The sequence below is a fragment of the Antechinus flavipes genome, chromosome 1 (genome assembly GCF_016432865.1).
Source record: "Antechinus flavipes isolate AdamAnt ecotype Samford, QLD, Australia chromosome 1, AdamAnt_v2, whole genome shotgun sequence".
In the NCBI taxonomy this organism is placed as follows: Eukaryota; Metazoa; Chordata; class Mammalia; order Dasyuromorphia; family Dasyuridae; genus Antechinus; species Antechinus flavipes.
In genome coordinates this window covers 511331379-511357991 of record NC_067398.1, presented here as the reverse complement: position 1 = coordinate 511357991, position 26613 = coordinate 511331379, and the positions used below count along the sequence as shown (strand labels likewise).

Sequence of the window (26613 nt, the reverse complement as noted above, 5' to 3'; positions counted from 1 at the left end):
TCTACAAAGTTGGAAGTTATCATGGTTTTGAAAACAGATGATCACATGTTCTCAACTTCACTTACCTGATCTGTGGGTGTGTAGTCAATCAAACTGACGCTGTCAATTCTTTCTAGAAAGCTGAAATGAAAACCAAAATGCATTGAGAAAAAAGAATACCTTGTTAATTTTCCTTTAAGGTTATTATATACATCAACCTATTGATTTTAAAAAATTACAATGGAAATAAAATCTAAGCGTCATCATTGTTATCTGCAGATTAGCTAAAAAAAAACCTGGGGAAGTTTCATCCATTTTTAAAATAAAATAATAAATGTTAATCATATCAACATATTTATAAAGTACTTTAAAGTTTACAAAGGTATTTTACATATTATACCATTTGACACAAAAACCTTGTGATGGAGATGTTATTATTATACCCATTTAACAGATGAGAAAAGTTAGACAGGTTAAGTAATTCTCTGGGGTAACAAGACTAGTCAGTCAATAAACTTACGTGCCTACCATATGCTGAACACTGAAGGGATTCACAAAAAAGACCTAAGACAGTGTCCACTCTGAAGCAATTCACATTTTAACGGGGAAACAATATGCAAACAAGTATCTACAAATAAACCACCTACAAAATGAAATGGAAATAACTAAGAGAAGGATTGCCTCTAGAATTCTAGAAGAAACACTTCCTGTAAAAAATGAAATTTTTGATGAGAATTAAAGCAAAAGAAGTCAGATGATGATAATAAGGAATGAGGGAGAACATTCTAGCCATGAAAGACTGTTGGTGAAAATGTCTAGAGTTGGCAGATGGAGAGTTGTATACAAAGTACAGCAAGGAGACCAGTGACATTACATTGTGGACTACATGTGCTTGGGAAAGGGGGAGGAGAGTTAAGTTTAAGGAGACTTCAAAGGTAGAAAGGGGCCATGTTATGCATGCCAGGGATTTTTTTTTATGGAACCTTTGACCCAAAGGGCTATTTGTATGGGATTATTGGTCAGCTTCTCAGAGACTTTCTGCTTCAGATACCAGCTGTGTGACTCTGGACAAGTCATTTAGTTTATCTCTGTTATAATTTCTTTTGAAGTAAGAATAGTACCTACATAGTAGTACATAATAGTACATAAAAAGAATGAATATTTTTAAAGTGCTTTATAAACTTTAAAGTGCTACATAAAAGTTATCTATTTCTGCTACCTCCACCACCAATAATGATTACTACTGCTGCTGCTGCTGTTGTAGCTACTGCTACATAACTTTAATGATGGAAGGAGATCTCGACTCTAATCCCTTCCTTTAATAGGTAAAGAAACTAAGTCCCATACATGTTAATTAACTTTAAGATAACAAAGCTGAATTAATGGCACAGCCAGGGCTAAAATTCATCAATCTTAATTCCTAGTGCAATTTTCTTTATACTATACTAGATAATTTTTAAATGCCAAGATATATAGGAAGATGATGAATAATAAAATATGGGAGATAAATATAATAGATGATGACATTTTAAAAAGTCAATGTGACTTTGATAAATGTTAACCTATTACTCATATCTATAACAAAAATATTTGTTAGTGGCCTTTGTTTGCAGTAATTTCCTTTTGTAAAGGAGTACACAGTCCAATAAGGATTCTATTTGTATGCTTTTCATCTTAAGGTAAAGTACAATAAATAAATAAGGCTTATAGGATTTAAGGTACTAGGCATGGTTTCTATTCTCAAAACTTTATATTTCTATATTTAATAATTACTGATTAAACTCAATAAGGAAATGGAAAAGTGAACTAAACATGTATACTTTGGTGGTGCAAGTATAGGAAACATCCAGTAAAAACAAAGTACAATGAATATAAAGGAAGTCAGGAGAATTATACAGATGATTATGATAGGCTTAATACAGAATAATGAAAAAATATATATAGACAAAATCCTTTGTCATTTCAACAAGTAAACACTCTTAAAAAACATAAATTGACTAAATACCTTAAGATATTCCTATCTCTAATTTTGATGGAAGCTGAGTTCAACAGGTCAGTAAATTTTGGTGTGTACTACTTTAAAAAACAAACTAACTAACCTGCCCTCTGTTCTGGACAGGTTTATTTTTGTCCATTGCTGCTACTGAGATCATGCTCAAATGTATAATAAATGTACTATAATAAAAGTAAATGGTGATAATTCACAATAATATCCTTTCAAATTATATTTACATGTTTGGCAACAACCAGTTATGTGGGACAAGGACTGTCCTATGTTCAATATAAAACTTCATCCCATAAACATGAAATACTAAAACAAATATATGTAGGAATACTACATAACCACTCTCCCCAGAACCAAATGCAGCATCCCAAAACAAAACCTGGCAGAAATACTAAAAGAAATCATTCCCTGCATGCCAAAACTGTAAAAAGGAAGCTAGAAATGCAATTTACTTTGCCAATAATTTTGATTCTCCCTGCTGTAGTTGAAGATATTTGTATTTGCATGAGAGTTTTCATTCACACCATTTAGTTTCCCCTTCTGTTTGATATTGGTATAAAGTAATAATTCACTATTTATATTACATCAAAATCTGCTGCCATATTAAAAATCCAAAACATCCCAGACTCTTCATGACCAGTGTAAGGCTGATTAAGAAAGGAGAGAAAGAACAGACATGGAAAGATTAATTGCATAAGTCATACTTATTTGCTGTGTGACCCTGGCCAAGTCACTTCACTCTGTTTGCCTGAGTTGCCTCATCTGTAAAATAAACTGGAGAAAGAAATGGCAAACCACTCCAGCATTTTTGCTAAGAAAACCCAAAATGAGATCCTAAAGGGTTGGACATGACTGAAACCAATGAAGAACAACAACAAAATCACTTCACTCCTGGACTAGCATCATAGACTTTTTTTTTTCATCATAGACTCTTAGCAGTCTTCAATCTATTTCAAATTCAGTCTATCCTATACATACCCCAGCCAGATAATATTCTTAAAGCTATTTGTCTCAGACTATACTCTGTAGACTTTTGAATTTTCATAAATTTCATGGAGGAAAAAAAAAAGCATAACGGCAACAAACATTCAGCATAACTATCCACATCAATGTCTATGCTAGACTTTATCATTCAGGGGCTGCTGTAATTTCAACTAAAATCACGCATACCAAAGCAGCCAGGGCCTGGCAAATCTGTAACTATCTTGTGTCTTCATTGCTGTTTTAGCCAAAGTTCATTCCTGGCATAGGAGCCTATCCAACACTGAAGACATGAATTGAGTCAAATCCCTGAAATACTGCTTCTCAATCCCATTTCTGAAAATGTTATCAATAGAGCCCAAGAAGTTAAAATACAAAGTAGAAATAAGAATGAAGGCTGCCATTTTCCTTTTCTCTCTGGGGCTATTTGTGGTTGAAAGTTAAGGTGGAAAGAGAGTTTCTGAGCATTCAGAAAATGAATAGTTCTGATCCCCTCTTCTAGCTCTCTGTGCTTTTCAACAACTCTTGCTTCTTTTTTGCCTCATTTGTGCTTCTATTATATTTCCCCTTGCCTGTTTGCTTTACAGGTCCTATATGCTCCCTCCAAGTACAATATTTTCAACAGACCCAATTATCTTTCATCACATTCTCTAGTATTTATTCTACATTTCTTGCCTGTTAATTGTTCCATGGGTATAGTGACCATATGTCTCATATTTCTTGGGATAGTCACAATTTTATATGTCATATCCCATTTACACACAAGGAGGAAAAACTAAACATTTGTTAGACAATATGTTTCTAGTTTTGATTTGGAAAATCTGGTAACCGTTCCTGTATCAGATTAGTATTGCCCCTTTTAAGAAAGCTGTGATGGAGCTCTAGAACACTTATAGGCTTTCATTTTTAACTATCTGCAGATTTCTCTTGCTATGAATTCTAAAGGGTACAAAAATGATGTCTCTCTTCTGATTCTATATTGACTTAGAGTGAATTCCCTTATCTTAGCATCTTCATCTTCTCTCAATGGCCTCTTTGGAAGAAATGTTATCGTTAAAAACAAATAAGATTCTTAAAGATTTTTTAAAAAATGTCTTACTAAATAGGTTGGAAGTAAAATGGCAGATTTAGAAGTGATGACAAGAGATTCTTTTTACAACTTTTTTTTGGTAAAATTTTTCAAAGGAGCAGAAATCCTCAGTGGTGTCTTTCAAAATCAAATTTACCTCATTTGTAATTGTAAATATTTTATGAATATTTTAAAAAGATCTTACTACAGGAGGTGTATCAAGATTCCTAAAATTTAGTTATAAAGAATTTGAGAATTTTGGCTAATGTAATGTAAGTTTTTAATTAGCATTCAAGGCCTTCTCAGACTGATTCCATCTTATCTTTTTCAACTTCTCTGCTCCAAATCTCTCGCACAGATCACAAAAAAATGTACTCCCTACAAATGTCTTAGTTTTGCACTCTTTCCATAATCTACCCTCAGTTCTCAGGACTTGTCATAAGTATTCCTGTGCTCAAAATTTTCATTATAGCATTTTTCTTACCTAGAATGCCTTTCTTTCCCCCTGTTTTGCCTTTCCTTCAAGACCCAACTTAAGTTCTACTTTCTTTCCTAAGTGTAATAATCTTAAACAATTTCTTTTCTCTATGAACTGATAAAATAATTACTATTTAACCCATTCAGGTTTTCATGACCAACACTAATTAATCTTATATGCCACAATTTTTAAGGGAATGGGCTATGTCTTAAACTAGACTGTATGGACCCTGAAATCATATATCTTAAAAATTTTATATGTCATACATTTAGCACATTGCTGTACATTAGGAGGCATTTCATAAATTATAGCTGATAATGATTATATACACATCTTCAACATATATACTGATTTATTCCTGTAGAATCAAGGTTTAACAATTTGTGCTTTTGTTTTTTAGGACATAGATTATACACAACCTTGCATTAGTCAAAAGAAAAGAGGAATAAACATTAAATCAATTAGTATTAATTAAGCAACTACTACTTGCAAAACACTGGACTCAATATCAGGAGTCAAAGACGAAAATGAAAAACTAGTCCATGCCTTCAAGGAGTTTCTATTTTACTAGGAAGGAACACAACATTTACACAATTAAACAAAAATGATTAATGAAGCAATCAAACCACAAACATTTATCAATCACATCTTACTATATGAGATTATTAGGAACAAAGATCTTACTATATGAGAAATTAGGAACAAAGATAAAAACAAAACAGTCCTTGCTCCCAAGGATTTTACAATCCTTTGAAGGATACAACATATACCCGGTACCCTTGATAGAAGCAGAAATTTGAGAAGAATGTTGATGTGTGTGTGGGGGGAGTGAGTTATGTTTTAAATATGTTGACTTTGAGATGTCAAAGGAAAAGTCAGTTCAAAACGTCCAATTAAACATCTGATGACCCTTGGCTGGAGCTCAGGAGATATATAAAGATAAATCTGGATGATAATAAAAGCCATGGCAGCATTTGAGGCAAATGACAGAGAGAATGTTGAGGACAGATCCTTGGGGGTATCAACAGATAGGGGATAACTGTGGATGATGATCCAGCAAAAAGAGACTGAGATAAACAGTAAGATGAGTAGGAGGAGAACTAAGAGAGAGTCATAAAAACTGCCAAAGAGAGAGTATAAAAAACATTCAAAAAGGAAGAAAGGCAAAAGTATCAAATGCTGTAGAGAAGGATGAGGACTAAGAAAAAGTCATCAAATTTGGCAATTGCAAAATAATTTTTAAATAGAATAATCCATTTCAATAGAATAACAAGATCAAAAGTTAGGCTGAAAGTGAACTGAGCAATACTTAACATATTTTACTTTATTATTTATCTGAGCTATTGTAAGGGCAAATGCAGAGGTCAATTAAAAAAAAATCAATGAAATCATTCTTACCCCACTAACTGTCCAGGTGTTAAAATAGGAATATGTTATATGAGGACAAGTTTCAATTAAATAAATCATTTGAAGATGTGAATTAAGTATGAACAAGTCCTAGATATCTTATCAATAGAAAATCTATTTTGCACATTCATTTGAAGGAGTTGGTCATATTCTGTAGGGCTTATATAAAACCATCAAGCTAGCTTAAGGGATGACTGTCTGACACTAGGGAGGTCAGAATGCCAAACCAAACAGTAATAACTTGAGGGTGGGAAGGAGGAAAGCTCTAGACTTGATCTTGGTCTCTTCAATTTGCCCTTGTTGAGAGAAAACTTCTGAATGGTCTGAAGGATCTGAACTTTGTAATCAATGTTCTAGCAGCACCTCTAGAATGGATGATGTAGTGTCTTCATATGAAGCCTGAGCACAGACTAGAATCTCTAAGTTGCAGAAATGTAGCTTCTGGTTGTACTAGGAGCCCAGAAGAAAAGCTACATCATACACACCTAAGGGAAAAGCCTTAAAGATGCCAACAAAAAAGACTTTTTTTTTTTTTGCCACATGTGCTCTAACCTAAAACTTACTTTCCCTTGGCCTTTGTAGGCAGAGATGGGATATCATAGTATATATCAAAGACTTTTTTGGAGAGGGTATTTTGTCTCACTGTACCAACCATACATTATGAAAAATACCTTTTTCTAAAAGCTAATTAGGTGTAGCTGACCAATATAAATTGACATCAAAAAGGTGGATCAAGAACAAATGGACAGAATAATGCCTGATTTGGAGTCAGGAAAAACTTACTTCAATTCCTGCTACAGACATTTCCTAGCTGTGTCACTCTAAGTCATTTAATCTCTCTTTTCTTCTGTTTCTTTATCTATGTAATAAGGATGATAATAGTACTTACCTCACAGGATATTTGTGGGGATCAAATGATCTAACATGTATGAAGTGCTTTGCAAACCATAAACTGCTATAAAAATGCTATGCTGCTGCTGCTATATGGAGAAGCAATACAACCACAGTGGCATTTGAGGTATAATACTAGAAGACTACTCCCCAACCACTTAGGAATGCTTTTAGTACCCCAAGAGAAGATGTAATAACTTTGTCTGTGGATCTAGCCTGTCAGAGAGTGGGCATGGGGAGAGTAAATGCAGAGCCTGCTAGATCTGAGTAAGTTTCAAAGTATCATAATTACTAAAATACTTCACAGCACTCATAGGAGAAGACCTACAGGCATCTTGTGACTATCAGTCATTTAATTTCAAGAAGCACAATTCTAATTATGGCATGAAGAAATGAAGAAGTTGGGAGCTGGCCTGAAATTTTGGTAAATGATCTGTGTCCATTAGCTTTCACCTTCTTTATAACTGCATGGACAATTGAGTTTAGTACATTTCCTTTGATTAAAAGAAAGTTACCCCAATAAAATACATATTTCAGTAATGAGCTCTTTATATGATAAGGTTTCTATTCATATTTAAGAGAATGAGTGTTTAGTTGGTTGAAAATTTGAATGTACCAATCAGGTTATCAGAATAATTCCCATCATAAATATAATTTTTAATCACTACATTTAAGTTTCACATTATCTCTGAATATGGCAGAAATCCTTAGACACAATGGAAAGTAGGTAATAGCTGGAGTCCTGGCAAATAATCAGAGAGTTGGGATTTGGGGATTTAGTCTTGACTCTACTAGTATTGTCATTAGTTACACAATTTGGAAATGTCACATCACTTTTCTGGACTGCCATTTTTTCATTTGTAAAATGAGGGGGTTGAACTTGGTGAATTCTAAGGTTTCTTCCTTCTCTAATATTCTATTTCAAAAATAGGATATTACATTACCACCAAATACAGTTTCAGAGATAAAAAATTTGTATAATTTGAATAATGCCATGTAGTTGGTTTTGTTGCATATTAAATCCACCCTTGAAAATATGCATATTTTTTGAATATAAGGGGAAAGAGGGAAGGAAAAACGGTAAGAGAAATCCCAATATTGGTTTGAAACAGATATTATAAGCCTCAATATAGATGATCTAGATGGCCTTGTTAAAATATCATTGTATTTAATTTTGGGAAGAGCCAATTCAAATAAGTCAGGGTAGAAAGGAATCCTGTTACCTCAAATGAGAAACATTACAGAAATAAGAGCACAAAGAGCAACACAAAGGCAAATATGTTTCTTATGTTATACCGACTGAAAGAAAGATTAAGTGGAAAGATCACAGTGTAGGTGTGGAAGAAAGCAGTACCTTCTATACAAAACTTAACTTTGTACTCTTTTCCTTGAAGCATTTTTTGCTAGAAGATATAGGAACCACATTCAAATACGGCAATGAATAATTAAAAAATGATTATTGTGATATATTTTGGGGGCTTTTATATATGAAAGATATCTTTAACGAAAATTTCAGCAGCTATAAAAGTTAGGAGATAACTGATGTGTTCACAAATATAGCTATGACCTTAGCCAGAATTATTTACTTTCCTTATGCTTAACTTATTCCTTTATAAAATTAGATGGTTTAACTATAATTTCTAAAATCTCATTTATTCTTGAAATTCCAATGAAAGACTTAAAAAAAGAATCCAATAAATAAAAATCTTAATTTATAAAACTGATAGATTCTTGGGTAGTTTTTTGAAAATTTTAAGAAAAAAATTACTATTGTCTCAACAGAAAAATTTTCCACAAATTAATCATTTTAAGTATGATTAAATTTGCAAAAAAGAGCCCAGCACATAATTTTTGAGGAAGACTAAATAAAGCAAGAAATTCTTTATGATACAGTGGAAAAGGCACTCGATTTTAGTCAGAAGGACCAAGTTCAAATCCCTGTTCTGCCACTTCCTACTGTCGCTACTTGAGGAAGTCACTTCATTTTTTTCAGGGCCTTAGTTTTCCTTTTTGCAGAATGAAATGCGTTGGATTCCATCACTTTTGAGGTTTCTTTCTGGCTATTTATCCATGATCCTATCTGGATACCTGTTTGTATGTAAAATAAAAACCTAAACTTTTGTGGGAGAAAAATTTCAAATTTAAGGAATGCCTTAGATAATATGATAAACAGAAACATCAGCAAGATATTAACTCTATTTTCATTTGTAATGCATTGGCAACATGGGATTTATAGATGACAATGCATCAAATTTATAAGAATCATACTAAGGACTGAGTCCCAATAACTTTCATTCTCTAAGTTCTCAGTTCCCTGATCTATAAAATGAAGATAATACTTTTATTATCTACCTCATAGGACCACCTCAAATAAAATGCTTTAAAAACATAAAAATGATATAGAAATATGCTATAGCATAAAAATGTTATAGAAATGTGAGTTATTCTCATTATCTCACTTCCTAGTAGAATATGGATGGATAGTTACTGTTTTAGTATTTTCTTTCTTTTACCATTTTGTTTTTGTTAAGATTTTGCCATAGCATGACCCGGAACATTCTTCTCTGAGATTTTCTTTAACATGGAAGGATGAGAAAGAATTCCTTTAGAACATGCTTTGACAATAAAGTCAGATCATGTGGTTGCCTCAATGGTGAGTTACTCTCAATTATCATAGCTAAATCCAGAGTATGGATTAGCTGCATAAAAAAGAACCATCACTTGCTGATATTATCTCTATGAGAAGTTTTATAAATATCTTCAGTGAGTTTCCAAGGAAACTCAGAGACACTTCAATTTGACAAGCTGGATTTGAATTTTACATTATGCAAGCAGGGAACATTGAGGTGCAGGGTCTGATACCCACACCCACTGGCACACATCAAAACTGTCAGTGTGTATTATACCCTTGAAAAATTGGAATTCAAGGAACAGCAATGAGCTTCATAACTTTGACTCTTTCAAGAAGGTGCCTCAAACACAGAGATAACAAAATAGAAAAAAAATTCCCAATTCTGACCTATGGAATTACAAAGAGAGAATAAAACAAATACTTCCATAAAAAGCAAATGGTCCAAGAAAGAAAGTACTGGCTTGTAGAAATGAAGGTAAGGATAATGATGCTGCCTCCTACCCCAACACTCACCTCCCCCGCAAAAAAACCTTCCCCTCAACGAAACCAATCAGATACCTAAAGTTACCAACATACTAAGAAGGTCCTGTATTTCTTGATTAATTGCTTCCATCGTTGTGGCCTCTTAAATCCAGCAAATGTTAATCATAATATCTTAGAGACTAGTTCATTTGTTCTTTTCTTTGCTAAGCACCTACCATTTTTAAAGCACTATGCTAAATACTAAGATAATATAGAGATGAATAACATAGCCATCATCTTTAAGGATATTTCAAAGTCTCAAGTCATTCATAGTAAATACTAACTTCAGCTCTAGTCTATATAGTAGGTCAGATTGAACTGTTTTGCCCTTTATTAGCACTTTTTAAGTACTTTAAAAATTTTTTATTTTTGAAGTACTTTTAAATTTGGTCCAGTATTCTAATTAGACAGCTTTGTCACTATATATTTCAATTTTTGTTAATTTGATTAGTTTCAACCCAGTTGAAGGAGACTGGCTCTATACCAAAACCTAATAAAGCTTGCTATGGTTATGTTCTTAGTTTAAAGATGCAATAAGAAACATAGTATAAATCAGCATCAAAGATGGGTTCAGTAATTCAGCATTATTATTGCTGGCTTAAAAAAAACCAGAATAAAAGCTTATAAAACTCATATTCATTTTATTTTACATGCATTGCTAATATTGTTATATTTACCCAGCATAAAATTTTCCCCGCAAAGCACTTTCAGATCTACTGCTTCATTTCATTCTAACAACAATCCTATGAAGAAGGGGAAGAAATATATTTTATTTTCATCTGGTAGATGAAACTGAAATAGAGAGAAGGTAAGTGATCTGCCTGAGGCCACAATATTAATGGCAGTATTCAGTTTTTAGCCCATAAGAGCTTAGGACTGGAAAGGGCCTTAGAGGTTGTTGAGACTAACTCCCTTAGTTTGTGGATGAGGATATTATGGCCAAAAGAGGCTGACCTGCCCAAGGTAACACACACAATTAGTAGAAGAGGTAGGAGTCAGATGGGGGTGTAGCCTCTGACTTCAAATTGCTTGACTCCAAATTCTGTAAAGGATAAAAAGCACTGGTGACTTGCTCAAGATCTACTCTTTCTTTAGAATCTAGACTAGATCAATTATCTCCAAATATTTTGATCACTTATCTCATCAATTTAAAAAATTGAGTATGTATTCTCAACATATAAAAATGTATATAAAATATGTATTTTATTTACTTATTAATTATTTGTAAATTATATGCATGTGCTTTTATACTAATAATTTACTTCTATACTAATTTCATACTAATAATTATATAAATTATGAAATATGCCAAAATACAAACGCAAAAAGGATAAGGTAAAGGTAAAATCATATCTGATCTTAAAGTCATTAGGGAACTACTGTAGTTTACTGAATAGAGAAGTTCTGGGCTTTAGGAAAGGGGGAGTGTTACTTTGGCCAAAGATTGAATAGATGAGGTAAAGGAAAGTTAAGAGTTAAAGAATATGCTAAGGTTTTTTCAGCAGTAACAGGGAAATTTGGAAGAGAGCTATGTTTTTGCAGAAAGAAATTGTAATGATATTTGCAATTCATAATTCACCTATACCTTCTCATCTTATGCATTCTTCCACTTAAGAGGAAAGGGGAGCGGGATGGGGAATGGTTTTTTACTAATCACTGCTTCAGAGCACAGAGCCTATTTGCTATGAGGTTAACTGAGAGAGAGGGACAGATGCAGGGAATCTAGAAGGTAGAGACAGAATTATGCTATTCAGAAATTGCTAGGCATAATTCCCATAATTAGATTATAATTATCCACAGAGGCTAGAGCAAAAGTAGTCTTAGGAGGTCAAATGTAAGCATCTTAGCAAAAGTAACATGGATACCTATCCAAAGGATAGAATGGGAGAATGCTGACATAGCTGTAGTCAGAGACAATCCTCTGGTTAGCTGGTTATCATGGGGAGGTGGGGATATGGCCCATCTTCTTATCCCATACTTGTTTAATAATGCATCCTTTGGGATCATGCTACAATCCCTTGGAGAGACATAGCTCAAACTCTGGAAGCCATTGAACTGGATCACGTCCTTTCTTCTTGCAAATTATTATATTTATTGATCATTTTTCTTTGGTTAGAAGAATAATATAGGAATGTAGTTAATAAGTTAATTTTCAGGTCAGTGAACTCCAAAGCAAGAAGAGCTCTGTTTGACCTGAATCACTACTAAGTTGCTATAGTTAGTGTTATTTTTTTTCTTCCACACCTGGGATGTGAAGTATGTTTATTTGTTTTCTATTTTGTTTTCTCAATTTCACAGAAATGTTTTTAACATTTATTTAAAAAAAACTTTTTGAGTTCCAGATTCTCTCCCCCTCTCCTATCTCCTCCTTACGAAGGCAAGCAATGTGATATAGATCATACATATGTAGACATGCAAAACATATTTCCATATTAGCCAAAAAAAACTCCAAGAAAAATAAAGCAAATTGAAATATGCTTTAATCTGTATTCTGACTCCATCAATTCTTTTTTTGGAGGTGGGTATCATTTGTTACAAGTTATTTGTAATGTCTTAGACCACTGTATTGCTAAGAATAGTTGCCATTCACAGGTAATCATTGTATGGTATTGCTGTTACTGTGTACAATGTTCACCTGGCTCTGCTTACATCACTTTGTATCAGTTCATAAGTCTTCCCATATTTTTCTGAAAGCATTCTGCCCATCATTTTTTTTGTGTGTGATAGTATTCTAGCACAATTATATACAGTCATTCCCCCAAATTTCCAATTCTTTGCCATGTAGTAACCATTATTAAATCTTATCAGATAGTTCCATATATAAAGGAAATGTTGGGAGACATGTCAGGATTCTCTTCCTACTCCAGTTTGATAACTTGAGCTATGGAAATGATGTTTGTCATGAGTGAAAGTGTAACCAAAATAGTTTTTGCAAAAAAAAAATTATATGTAATTTGTCCAATATGTAATACATGAATAGGAAGATGCAAGCAGTAGGATTTTTCACTATTAATTTATAAACTACGATCCTTATCAGTTTGCTTGGATTCATCTTATGCAAATTCAATTGATGTTGGCAATTCATATTTCTTTAAGAGTATTAGGAGGGTTTGTTTTTTTTTTTCATATGAAGTAACAAAAAATAGAATCTTTAGATAGTTGTGCTTGGCTTGAATTGTTTAATTATCCCTTTTATCTAATGGTTTGTATATTGGCTTATTAAATTGTCTGATTACATCCCAAAGCAGGAGAGATAGGATAGGATAACTAATGTGGGATAAAGAGGGCAGGATCCTCAGAGATTTTGATACTGAGCCAAATCTAGCAAGAGGAAATTTAATAGGGATAAATTAAATATCTTCTTGTGGGTTTCAAAAAATAAACATCACAAGTATAAGTTGGTGGAGGCAGGTTTAGACAGAAGTTTTTCTTAAAAAGATCTGGGGGCTTTAGTAGACTGCAATGTGAGTCAGGAGTGAGACTAAAAAAGCTGATATGATCTTGGTCTGCATTAAGAGGGGCAATAGTTTTCAGGAATAAAGAGGCCTTAATTCCTTCACATTCTTGCTTTGGTCAGATCATATCTACAATTCAAGTACAGTTTTGTGCACTACATTTTAGGAAAGCCTTTGAAAAGATGGAAGGAACTAAGAGGAAGGGAACCTGAATGGAGACGGAAATTAAGTTCATCACATAAGACAATAAGGTGAAAAAAACCTGAGCAGTTTTTAGCCAGAAGAATAAAAGACTCAAGAAGGGAGGAGACAAGTAGGAAAATAACCAACATGAGTTCAAGTATTTGAAAGAATATCATGTGCAAGAGGATTAAGAACTGTTCTATTTGAGTTTGGCAGGAAAAACTGGGAGCATTAAGTGGAAAATGTAAGAAGGCATATTGATGTTTTAGGGTAAGGAATAAACTTCCCAACAATTAGGGGACTCCAAAATGATATGGACTTCCTTGGAAAAATGGTGTGCATTTCATTGCTGGAAGTCTTCAACTGGAGACCAGATGATTATTCACTGGGTATTTTATAGTATTTACAGAATTTCTTTTTGATTATGTGATAAAGATTAGATGATCATAGTCATTCTATTCTGATTCTTGATTTCTAGGAGTCTGTAAAGATTTATGGAACCTTAAAAAAGGGAAGTTATGGATCACATAATTACTCCACATATTTTATCCACACATAATTAATCCAGTAATAATTACTGGATCACAGTAATATTTAGTCTTCCATGAGTGGAAAAAGATGGTGTCAGAAAACAAAACAAATTTTACATTTTCTGTGGAATGGTTAAAATAGATTCAGTAGCATTTCTATGTTAAACATGTTTCCCTTTTTATTTATAAATTTTTTACAAATCAGGTTTCTTTGTGAAATTTTGGTCATGTGGCAGAATTTTCTTGAAAAGTTTTCAGACAGCTATTTCTTTTATCATTATAAAAAGGAAGAACAAAAAACCTGTTTTTTGCCCATAAAGCATTTTTGTGGACAGATAAAAATGACTGAACAGATATTTAAATAAGGTGTAAGGATCTACTTGCTATGTATGAAGAAATAAGAATAGTTTTACTGGTGTATAATGTTAACAGGATTTTAAGTTATATTTCTGTTTTTCAATGCCACTGCTTGAATAAAAAGGTCATGTACTTCTAATATATATAAGCATTTGGACACAATTCTTTATGCCTTTTTAAGGAAAAGGTAAAATAATAAAACACCACAAAACTCTGAAATTCTCTCTTACCTTTTCCTTAGAAATAAAGCTGATTAAAAATCTCCTAAGCATCTCAAGCCTTGCAAAACTGCCTGCAAATTTACTGTCCTTCCAATTATGTTCATGTAATGCTAAGACTTGAAAATTAAAATAAAGGAGAGTCAGGAAATATAAAAGTAGTAACATTAACTCGCCCACACCGTACATATGCAGAATTCTGGATTACTAGTTATGTAGTTAAATATATACTTTATTATTCAGCATGTGCAATGTGGGCGAGTTAACGTTGTTATGAGAACCATAACTTTTGCATTTCCTGACTTTTTAATTTGACACCTAATATTGCATTAACGTAACATTTCTTTTTTGCACTGATGTTACCAATGTAACTGCACTGATCGGTGTCAAAGTTACCAATTTCTATGACAATGTCAAAGATAAGTTTAAATATTAAAAGTCCTATTGAGTCAATACATCATTTCCAATAGTAATGTTCATTAGCACTGACTGGTTTACTTCAGAACAAACCTTCTCCCATGAACTGGCTATCAAAAACAACCAAACCTTCTTTTCTTTCTTTTAAAGACTGCTATACTCCAATAATAAAGTAAAGGAGATAGTATTTTAAACAAACTAAATATGTGAAAATTTAGATTTATTAAAGATCTTAAGGAGAGGATTTGAAATAGATGGTCTCTTTCAGCTATAGATCCTATGATTCTTGAATAATCAGTCACTTTGTGAAAGTCACTTTCTTAAGATTTACAGGTCTCTTAGTGCATTTAAATATATTTTAAAAATTCTTCAATGCTCTGCAACATATGGAAAAAGTACATACATGAAAACTATACCTAAAGCAAATTTTGGCGAAGGTGTGCTGTTAAGCTTGTTTGAAACAACAGTCAAAAATTTTCATATGGAACTGTGTTGTGGATTTAAGATAACTGGAAGTGCCATGAGGAAGTATGGTACAGATAGGAAGTGTGCTGGTTCTCTCTAGGATTGGACTAGAGGAATGGCCTTTGAGTTTTAGATACAGGTATATGATCTTATCTGCTTCTCTAGCTCTAATGCCAAATTTCAAGTTCAGCTGAAGTCTCATTTCCACAAAACAAAATTTTTTTTCTGTCCACTTCATTTCTTGATATTTGCTCTAGCTTCTGAACTCTTAAGAGCAATAACTTTCTATATTAGGCATTTAATACTATTTATTACTTTGGATTATTATTTATCTTTTTGTGCGTTAGATCTGTCTGCTTAAACAGATTAGATTCTTTGATGACACTGTGTCTCAACCTCTACATCACTCATATCCAAGGCTCTGAACACAAATGTAAGTGCTTCATGGGTATTTGATGATTGGTGTCAAATGCAACTTCCATCAATCAATAAACATTTACTAAGCACCTACTATGTTTGAAGCTGTATGTTAAGCCCCTGGGGACCTCACTATCTAACTAAAGGAGATAACAATTAATTCTGAATAATTGAATTTCTGGAGAGGGGAAAAGAATTAGATAAAGGGAAACAGAATATTTAATCTGAATTAAGAACTCATGGATTATGATGATTACTAATAAATAGACACAAGTTATAAAAGGATTAGTTTTCTTTGTAATCAATCCCTTTCCATTCTATTGTTATCAGGGTTGTTGAGAGAGTAGTGCCATTATTTTACAGACCTTAATTTGACTATTTGAATTGTATATTAATGATATAAAGAATGTAAAAGAAGAAACGTTGTGCAGTCAAAATTCTGTTTTTTGTTTTCTTTGGCTCATTTTATGGCATTAAAAAAATTGGAACCCAAAGGAATTGTTTATCAATCGGGGAATAACTGAACTAATTATATTTTGTGACCTCAATGGATTAATACTCTACTTCAAGAAATAATGAAAGGGATGGTTTCAGAGAAACTTGGGAGGACTTGTATGTACTGATATAGAGTAAAGAGAGCATAAGTAAGAGGGTAATGGATATAATCAACATCACTGTAATTAGGATCTCTGATCAATACAAGGACCAACCATGAATGCTGAGAACCAATTATAAATCTTGCTATTCTATTTCCTTACAGAAAAGTAGTAAACTCAATATGCAAGTGACAGTATATTTTTGGAGTTGGATAATGTAGAAAGGGGTTTTTCCCCCCTAAAATGGGGTGGGGAGGGAGAAAGAGAGGTTAGAGGTTGAAGAAAGAAAATAAAGTGTTTTAAATTGCAAATAGGATAAAAATTTAAAACCTAGCAGTTGCTTTGATTCAGAATGTATCATAATCCTGTATAGAATTAAAACAACTTTGAAGCACTGGAAGAATTGCTACTGCATTTGTTATCTACATGTCAGTATGGCTTAAAGAACAACAATTTCTTTTTTTTTTTTTAATACTCATTTTCTCCACTTTTTTCTCTGTATTTTTCTTCTGTACAGTATAATCGAATTTTTCTTAATTAGATCTTATTTTAATACTATTTGGAACCTTCAAGTGGAAAGAATATCAGAAAAATAGAGGTCACACACAATAAGTCACATGTATCAGGATCTACTGAAGACTAATAAAATAAACTCAAACTAATTTCTTAGGTTTAGAAATCAGGAAGTAATATTTAATATTAAGAAGGGAAAAGTGGCTAAAATAGATGTCAAATACAGTACTGAATGACCAAAATAAGGAAGCAGAATGAATCTGTGTAAAAGTCTTCTTAATACTAGAATAAAATGTTGAGGACAAAATACACTTCTTTTTTACATGGGAGAAAAATAAAAATAAGCTACAGGTTTGGAGGAGGGAAAGGATGAGTTGAAACTTTTTTTTTTTTAAAAGGAACAGTGTATATGTTATCTCTCCTAAGTGAAATGTAAGCTCCTCAACACTAGTGATACACACACACACACACACACACACACACACACACACACACACACACATATATATATATATTTTTTTTTTGGTCACAGAGCCAGCACAGTGCCTAAACATTTAGGAGGTTATCTAATAAATATTTTATGAATTAATTATAGAACATGTTCAGTAACTTTATCCCACACATCTCTATTTCTTATTTGCAACCTTCATGTTTGTTCTTTATGTTCCATATTTGCTTTCCTAAGAAATATTCTAAACTACAGCTATTCAGTGATACAGTGTCAGAATCACAAAATGCAGATTTCTAATCTAAAAGAGTGGGATTTATAACCTCAATTTAAAAAAATTCTGAGTAGGCTGAAGAGGGCAGCATTTGCTAGCTTATTCTGGTTTTAATGGCTATAATACCTGCTTATGGTGGTGCCCTATTGAGTGTGTTGATAGTACCAAATGTCTCTGAAACAATTTTAGTTTTTAACAATACAAAAATCAGAAATGACAATTTCATGTAGTGCATTCTGGAATACACATGGCTAATAAGTAGCTAATAGCTAATTAATAAGTACCTAAAAGATTGTAAATGGTTTTTATTTCTAATAGACAAATAGACAAGGGATACTAAACCTATTCCGAGATACATGTTTCTGGCTTTGATGGTGAGAAGGGGATTACCTGCAAATGTGAAAATGAGCTAGAATAAAAAATGAGACTAGTTGGCTCCTAATTCTTGCTTCAATTAGAAACCCAAGTTTGACACTCTTCTTCTAGCTGGCTGTTTAGAATTGAAACACAGACTATGGGAACTTTGAATCTTTCCCTGAGGCTAATGTGAAATGTGGGTAGAATGCCACATGGCTAGCCTGGGGAATACTAACCATTTGTGCCTGTGAATGTTTGTGCAACTCATGGTTGGTTATGTTGCAGATATAAAGGGGCGCCATGCTTGCTGTTAGAGGCTGCTAGTGTTTAACACAGTGGCTAAATTAGGTGGCGTATTAAGGGATCAAGTAATTTGTCTAGGTTATTTCTTCTTCAGTCCTCATTTTTATCTACAGAAACTTTTTTTGGGGGATAATTAAAAAATAGTAGGGAGAATAAAGGAGGGAAACCATACCTATGTTTGAAATGGTGTAGGGAATTTCTAATGAGAAAGCTTCTTTTACTAATACAGAGAATTAACTTTTTCCAAAAATTATTGTCTCAAAGAATTGTTTGAGGCATTACGAGTTTATATGACTTTACGGAGTCACATAACCAATAACTGTCAGAGACAGGACAAGCAGATCTTCCTGACCCTCAGGCCAGATCTCTATGCATTTTGTCCTTAGGCCTCTCAGATCACTAAATATACCACCTAATTGGTGGAGATGGAGGATGCCAGCAAGAAAGCATGAAAGAAAATTCAGGAGCTCCTGCTTTTCAATTGGTTTTGGAATATTTTTTATGCATAAATATGCAAATATTTTTGCATAATATATGGATTACAGGATCATAGATATAAAACTAAAGAGAACTTAAGATTTCACTTAGTCTAATAACCCTCCTTTTAAAGATGGACAAACTGAAACCCAGAGAGGTTTTAAGTGATTTAGTTAACAGAGTAGGAATTGAGAATCCCAAGACTGGGATTTTAGCTCAAGTGCTTTGATTCAAATTGGACTTGCTTTCAAATAGAGCACTCTTTTCATTCTACTATGATATACTATTCAATTATTAATAATATTAATAAAAATGATATTTACACAGGACTTTAAGGTTTACTCTAAAAATATAGGACTGTTTGGCATGGGCCAAAGAAATAATTAAAAAAAAAAGAAGTAAGCTTTATGCTACTTTTAAAAAAATCATATAAATATATAAATACATATATATCTATATCTATATATCTTTGGATTATAGTTGTCTGAAGTAATAGATGACACATATAGTTTCTTATATCTTAAAAATGAGAAGAGTGGATTAGATAAACTCCAAGTTCCCATAAAGCACTGATTCTATGATTTTATGGTGTGAGAGTAAATTTGTTGCCTATTTTCATAAAACTTTTGAAAAGTTCTGTAATATGAATTGGTTTTTATTAAAAGTTATTTCTTATATGATCATGAATTGTTTTCACTGAAAACTAAAGAGGCTTGGCATTTCTGAAGAATTATGTTCTTCTTTATCATGATGTTTAGCGTACTCATCTGAGCCTGTGATTGCCTTCTAAGGAAAGTTCAAGCTTCTTTGCTAAACATTCAGAACTCCACAGTCTACCATTATAACACCTCCAGCTTTATTTAAGATTTCCATGATACAATCAGGCTGGACTGTTCTTTATCCAGAAGCATCAATGTATTTTCTTGTTTCCATATCTCTGCTTAATGTTCCATAGGCCTAGAGTGTCAACCCTTAATTTAATCCTTTGAATGTTTACCCAACCTTTAAATTATAATTTAAATATTACCTTCCCCTTTAACCTTTCTCTGTTCTCCTATGCCACTGACAACTTTTACCCTTGAACCTCATGGAGCACTTTATTTTATGCATGTATCTAACAGTGTGTCTATCTCATTTCCTTCCTAGACAGTAAATTTGATGAGGGCTGGGATATGATGAAGATGAAAATAAAACTGAAACTGGATTAGCTAACCACTGACACCATATTTATTTCCTGCCAGGGATTATGGTAAAAGAGAATTTACATCCTAGAATGAGATACAAAGATATTGCAAAAGTCATTTTCCCATGTGAATTTCACTGTTTTTTTTTTTTTTTGATATATAACAAATATGTTTTTATAATGTTACAAAACCTGTGATTTTATTGGTATCAGTACTCTCTTTAATTGATATAGATCAAAACCTTTCTTCAATTTAGCAGGATGTAGTCTCAGAAGTCGCACAATTCATCACTCTGTAACTATACAGGTAGTGTAATTTAGGGTCAATAAAAGAAAAGACTGAAAAGCCATTGATTTGGTTAATTCTGATTTGACAAGAGATGAAAGTGAGGTCCTGGGAGGTGAACTGACTTGCCAAGATCCCAGAATAAATCAGTGGAAGAACTCAAACAAGAACTCAGCTGGGTAGGATTCCTAATCTCACATTCTTTCTAGTTTACTATGTTGCTTCTGTGAAAACTAACCCAAGAAGTCAGGGTGCTCTTTTCACTCTTCGTCACAGAAAAAACTAAGCTAGAAGAGCTTTACTGGATTGAAGGCGGTGCACTATAGATAATGGTACAAAATGGAATTCCCTAATTAAAACAAACAACAAAAACCCATATTTAACCTATATATTGGTAAGGAAAAGGGAGTGCACAAGAAAATATTAATTTCACTTATTTATAGGTTTTAAAAAACATCATTAAGAAGCATGACTTTTATGTGCTTTTCTATTTTCTAGACTGACTTTTTTGTAAAACATCTATTTAAAGACTGTATACAGCCTATGTGACATGGCCTAACCATTAAGCTGAACAAATACACACAAACTTATTCAACTTGGAGAAAAAATTTTTTTAAAAATGTGTATTTAGAAATTTAAATCTTCACCATTATAACAGTTTAGAATTTTCCTTTTTTTTTTATTTTGAGAGTCACACAGTAATGAATAAATGACATCATCATCATAACCAAAAAAAAATCCTCTTCCTCTCCAGAGATTTTATTCAGCAATTCCCATTGATGGCAATATGAATTTTGGGAACAGCATTGCTGAGCAGTGCAAATCTTTCTGGCATCTAAATTTAGTAAATCAACCGCTCTTTAATCCATCAAATCTTTTTTTTCCCCCAAACCACTGGGATGTCCATAGTGGCCAGTATTAACCCTGTATGGAATAAAAAAAGTATGCTGGCCAAATTTAAATGAGAAAAACAATCAGGTACATTAAAAACAACAAAAACAAGTAAGTAAATACCAGAAGAAAGGAACTATATTTCCTGTACAGTAATTAACTTAAAATATCTTCACAGCTAGACAAAAGATAATAAATTTCATTTAAAATGGTTTAAATAAAGAGACAAAACTATTTAACATGGGCCTCACTTACTGCCTATATATGAGAAATAGTATCCATCTTTTACCTGTGATCTGATATTCTTCCTCTTTTACTTTGGCCAAAGACCTTAGTAGTAATAACCTTACACTCACACACTAAATGAACCTGACATACAGAAGATAAAGAAGTAATTCCAGATACCAGTGAAGCCAAGTTAGAATATATATAATATATAATATAAATAGCTGCTATTTAACAGTAACATCATAATAACCTGGGACTGGAGAGGAACAAAATACTATTTTAACAGGTTTCTTTGAAAAAGCAATAATAAAAACTGAAGTTGATTTTAAGCCTCAGAAGTTGATTTAGACATGTATAGAGAAACCCACACTCTTCCCCAAGCCTACCCACCCATTCTATTTGCTTATTATAGAAAGGACTTTGACTGTTATTTTCAAAGGCTAAAACACGAAAAAACCCTTGTTAACATTTGGAATTGTCAGATGCTTCAGATTTATGAACGCCAATTACATTCTCTCTTATTTGGGATTGTAAAAAAGTTTCTGGAAAGATATCAAATCTAAGAAAATGTTTTTTAATCTTCTTTTAAAAAATTGTTAAAGTCCTCTTTTGCTTTCCTATCTGAAACCTTGTCTTAAACTTTTTTGAATGAGTTAAACCATTTGTCAGCTTTACTATATCATCAGGGAGTTTTTAGGGTGTGTTCAATTTATCTCAAAAAAAATCTGAACATGAGGGCCTGTCCTTTTTTTGTTTGTTTGTTTGTTTGTTTGTTTTAAAAATTGCACTGTAGACCCAGGGCAGGAAGTGGCTTCTGTTATTTTCTACACTGGAACAGTAACTCACTTTTGAATTCCCTTAAGGCATGTCTTAAAGCATTCTCTGCTGCAATGGAGCCACATCATAATATTCACCAGCAATGTGAATATCACAGCAATGCCTAAATAATTACATCAAAAACTCACACTATTTGTGCCTTACATAATAAATAGATTAAATGTTTTTTATATTGTGAATGACCTCACTGGTTCTTTCCAATTCTAACTAAATGTCTTCTTGAAAAAAAAAATTACATCAAACATTCTGACTTTACTTTTAGTGGACTGGTAGTGCCAAGTGAGTTTTCTAAATTAACATTTGAAAGAAATAGCAGATAGCCATCTAGACTTTTGGAGATGTTCACTTCAGTTTTAGATGACATTATTTCGTAAGCATTCCCCTTATAGGCTTGTTAAAACTAATTGATTTTACCTCAGATGAATTTTCTCAGATCATTTCTTTTCATAACAGAGAAATATCCCCAAATAAGAATAGATTCCTATTATTAAGAGGCTCTACTGACCAAAAAGAATTCTCATTTTTTAAATTTAATTTTTTATTTATTTCTTAAGGCATTTCATAATAAACATTATATCACCATATCTTTTCATAAGAGGTGAAAACCTGGTAGAGCAAAATAATTTCTGTTCCCAACACAAACTGTCTTCAGAATCCCTGGCTGATGACTTCTCAGTGTCCTGGGCATTGAGATTAAAACTGTAGTACAAATGTTGTTCTGCAATGCTAGGATAAGTTTGTCACCAAAGACTGCCAACAATAATGAAATCACAGGCATATAGTAGGTACTTAATAACTGTTTGTTGGCAGACCTATAATCAAAAAACCTAAAAATCCCATGGTTACAACTTTCCAGCAAAAGGAGCCTTTGTTGTTATTATCACAGAGTCCATTTTGTGAATTAGACATTATAATTAATAGATTTAGAATTATTGCATTGTAGCCTTAGGAAGGGTTAATGACTTAGTTGGAATCAGTGTCTTTAAGCATAATCTGGGGATAATGATAATTATCTTCTAACTTCCTCGGGGGGATATCCGGAGATTTTAGAGTTTCTGTTTGTTTTTTTTAAGTGCTAAGTACTGCTTATTATTATTATCATCTCTATACTTCTTTCTACCAGTAAAAAAATACACCTCTGGGGTGAAATAAAATAAGTTGTTTAGATGTCACACACTAATAACAATCAACATAATTTGCTAAATTGGAGTTTAGCCAGTGGCTGAGGCAGATGTTAGATGTTCTTCATGGATACTTGTGAAAGCATTGCATGTCAACTTCAGATTAGAGGAATTTTGGCATTTTTCTCCTTCCCCTTCTTCACACCCTCCCACGTCCTCTCAAATCTTATTGGTCATAGTCTTCTACCAGCAACTATAGCTCTTTTATCCTCCCTCTTCCCCCCAACACAGAATGCTACCAGAAACAGAAGCATGTGATTAATTTTGGGTGAGCAGAGGCATCCTTTGGACCAGCTAGAAAAAAGCAAACCCAATAAGCAGTTATTAAGTCAATATGCACTTATTAAGAGCCTACTATGTGTCAAAAACTATGCTAAAGTCTGAGGATACATGGAAGACAAAACTAGTCCCTGTTCTCAAGAATTCACATTCTAAAGGGGGAGACAATGTGAAAGGTGCTACAAACAAATAAGGCATTTTTATAGGATAAATCAGACATTATTTCAGAGAGAAGGCACTACAATTGAGGAAGAATAGGAAAGATTCCTATTCTTAGAGAAGGTGGAAGAAGAGTATCAAGAAAAAGATGATCAACAGTGTGAAAGTCAAGGAATCAGCTGAATGTCATAGCCTGTTGTACATAAAAGACTTGTCTGGATTAAAGAATATGTCAGAAAAGGAGCAGAATTGAGAAAAAGATCTTCAGATTCTCCATTCATACTATCTTTATTTCCTATATAAAAGAGGTTTAAAATGTCCTTTAATACATCAAATAAACAAGTTTCATGACCACTCCTCTTGACAAAACAGTTAAATCTTGTCCCTTGTTAGAAAAGGATATTTTTAGTCCCTATGTGTATTAAGCAATAAGTAATGATGAATAGTTTCTGAGGAATTATTTTAAGCCTCAGGTAGCTGGTATAAGGAAAGAAATTGATGATTTTAGTGAATTTCACTTAGGAAAGCTGAAATAAGCACCTCAGATCTAAAATGCCTCAACTTGTTATTTTGCAATAAAATGAATATTACAAATGGGATGCAAACAAAGGCATATGCTGCACTTAATTACTGAAGTTTTCCACAAATTATTAAAATGGAAAAACTCCATTTGGGTTTGCAGCCCTGTAAGTCATTTAACACAGTAATAATACAAACAAATCTCTTAGGTTTACAAGGTAGAAAATAAACCAAAAATTACCAGATCACCTGTGAATGAAGAACAAATTAAATATAAACAAATAACAAATATATTGTAATAAATTACTTTTGGTAATGCTTCTATTATGCAGTGAAAAAAGCACTCGTTTTAACAAGAGACACAAGTTCAAATTCTGCTTTTTATGTCTTGTGGGACTTAAGGTAGGTTATAACTTCTCTGTATTTCAAGGGAGATTTACATTAGATGGCTTTTCAGGTTCCTTCTATGTCCAAATCTATGATATTATAATCAGTAACAAAGTTATTAGCCAGTTCTCTCACTTAACTCATTATCAGTGATTCACTGGAAAATAGAAGGGAAATAATGCAGAGCTGCTCTTTCAAGTTATATCAGATTTGTTCCATAACATTTATGTTTGAAAACTGCTAGAATGTACATTACCCAGTTAGAGAATGGATATCAAAGACTCACATGACACCCATATAAGAATGGCAAAATAAAAATAATTTTATGATGAAAAATCTTAAGAGGTGAAAAACTTCAAAATCTTTGTGGATCTTTTATTAATGCAGTGACTTAAGTATTTTGTATAGGAATTAATTGCTTATTCTACTTGGTAGATATCTGGATATTTAGAACCTCTCTTCATTTTTCAAAAGGAAACATTTTCAAATGAAAATTTTTTCTTTATTTTTCTCATCAATGTATTCTCTTTAATATCACCCATTAGATTGTCCAGGAAAACAATTATAACAACAACTACTGTAACATATATTTTGGGTAAATGTTGAAATTTCGTAGACCACATTCTAAAAGCTCAGAGCAAAAGAGCTCTTCTCACATCTAATATAATGTGTCCAAGTTAAAAAATAATTATGAAAGTACTGATCTTTTCAAATCTGTATATAAATGAATTATGTGTAAATGAAACAATGGACACACTTCTCAAATTTAAAAGCCAGCATTTATTAATTATTTTAAGATTTGCAAAGCAATTTACATCTATCATTTGATCCTCTCATGCTGTGAAGTCATTGTCATTTTGTGGACTAAAGATTAGGAATAATCAATCCAGTAAAAGACTGTTGAACTTCCTGTTGTCTATAAGAGAACCAGTGATTTCAGAAGCTGATAAGAGTACCTAGAGTTCTTATTGGTCACTTACTGGAAATGTGGCAAAGCAGATTCTTAATCAGATAATCTATCTTAATCAGATAGATGGTCTAGACTAGTGACCTGTAACTCAAACAGAAGCATCCCTGCTGGCCACATATGGACTTCAATGAACATTATCTAGTTGTATTTTTATTTTGTTAAACATTTCCAAATTACATTTTAACCCATTTAAGCTGAAAGCTGGCCGGGGTGTGTGTGTGGGGGTGTTTCTGAATTCTGACAGCGCTCTTATTATCTCTGTTCTAAACTTCTCTTCTGACTCTGAATTTCTACATAATTAAACAAATATTGGCTAGTGAAATTCAGAACACTGGGATTTGTGTTAGGTAGAAAAAAAAGTTTAGATTAAGACAGTTCATTCTGCTATAAAGCTAATTATTTAGTAGGATCCATATAATACAACCACTCAAATCCAGATAATTATTATACAACATATTACATGATAAATGTATAAGAACTGTAAAACAAATTGCCATAAAGGCTGAGGGGAAAATCCTCTCTAGGTTTTTGTGACCATTGCTTTCTTATTTTCCTTCTTTTGTCTGACTGTATCTATGTGACACAGTGGATAAAACACAGGACTTAGAATTAGAAAGATTTCATTTTGAATTCTATTTCGGATATTTGCAACTTGTATGACCACGGGCATGTCATTTAACCTCTTTGCCTCAGTTTTTTCTTCCATAAAATAGTGATAA

The 26613-nt window shown here is 32.7% G+C and overlaps 1 protein-coding gene across 2 annotated transcripts in view; it reads right to left on the bottom strand.

The window, feature by feature from the left end:
- The window catches only part of GNAL (G protein subunit alpha L), a 462472-nt gene that overhangs the window by 17925 nt on the left and 417934 nt on the right, over positions 1-26613 (bottom strand). For both annotated transcript variants that reach the window (XM_051970476.1, XM_051970477.1), the window contains exon 6: positions 66-120. In XM_051970476.1, coding sequence (XP_051826436.1) covers positions 66-120 — 55 coding nt within the window. The remainder of the gene's footprint in view (positions 1-65; positions 121-26613) is intronic.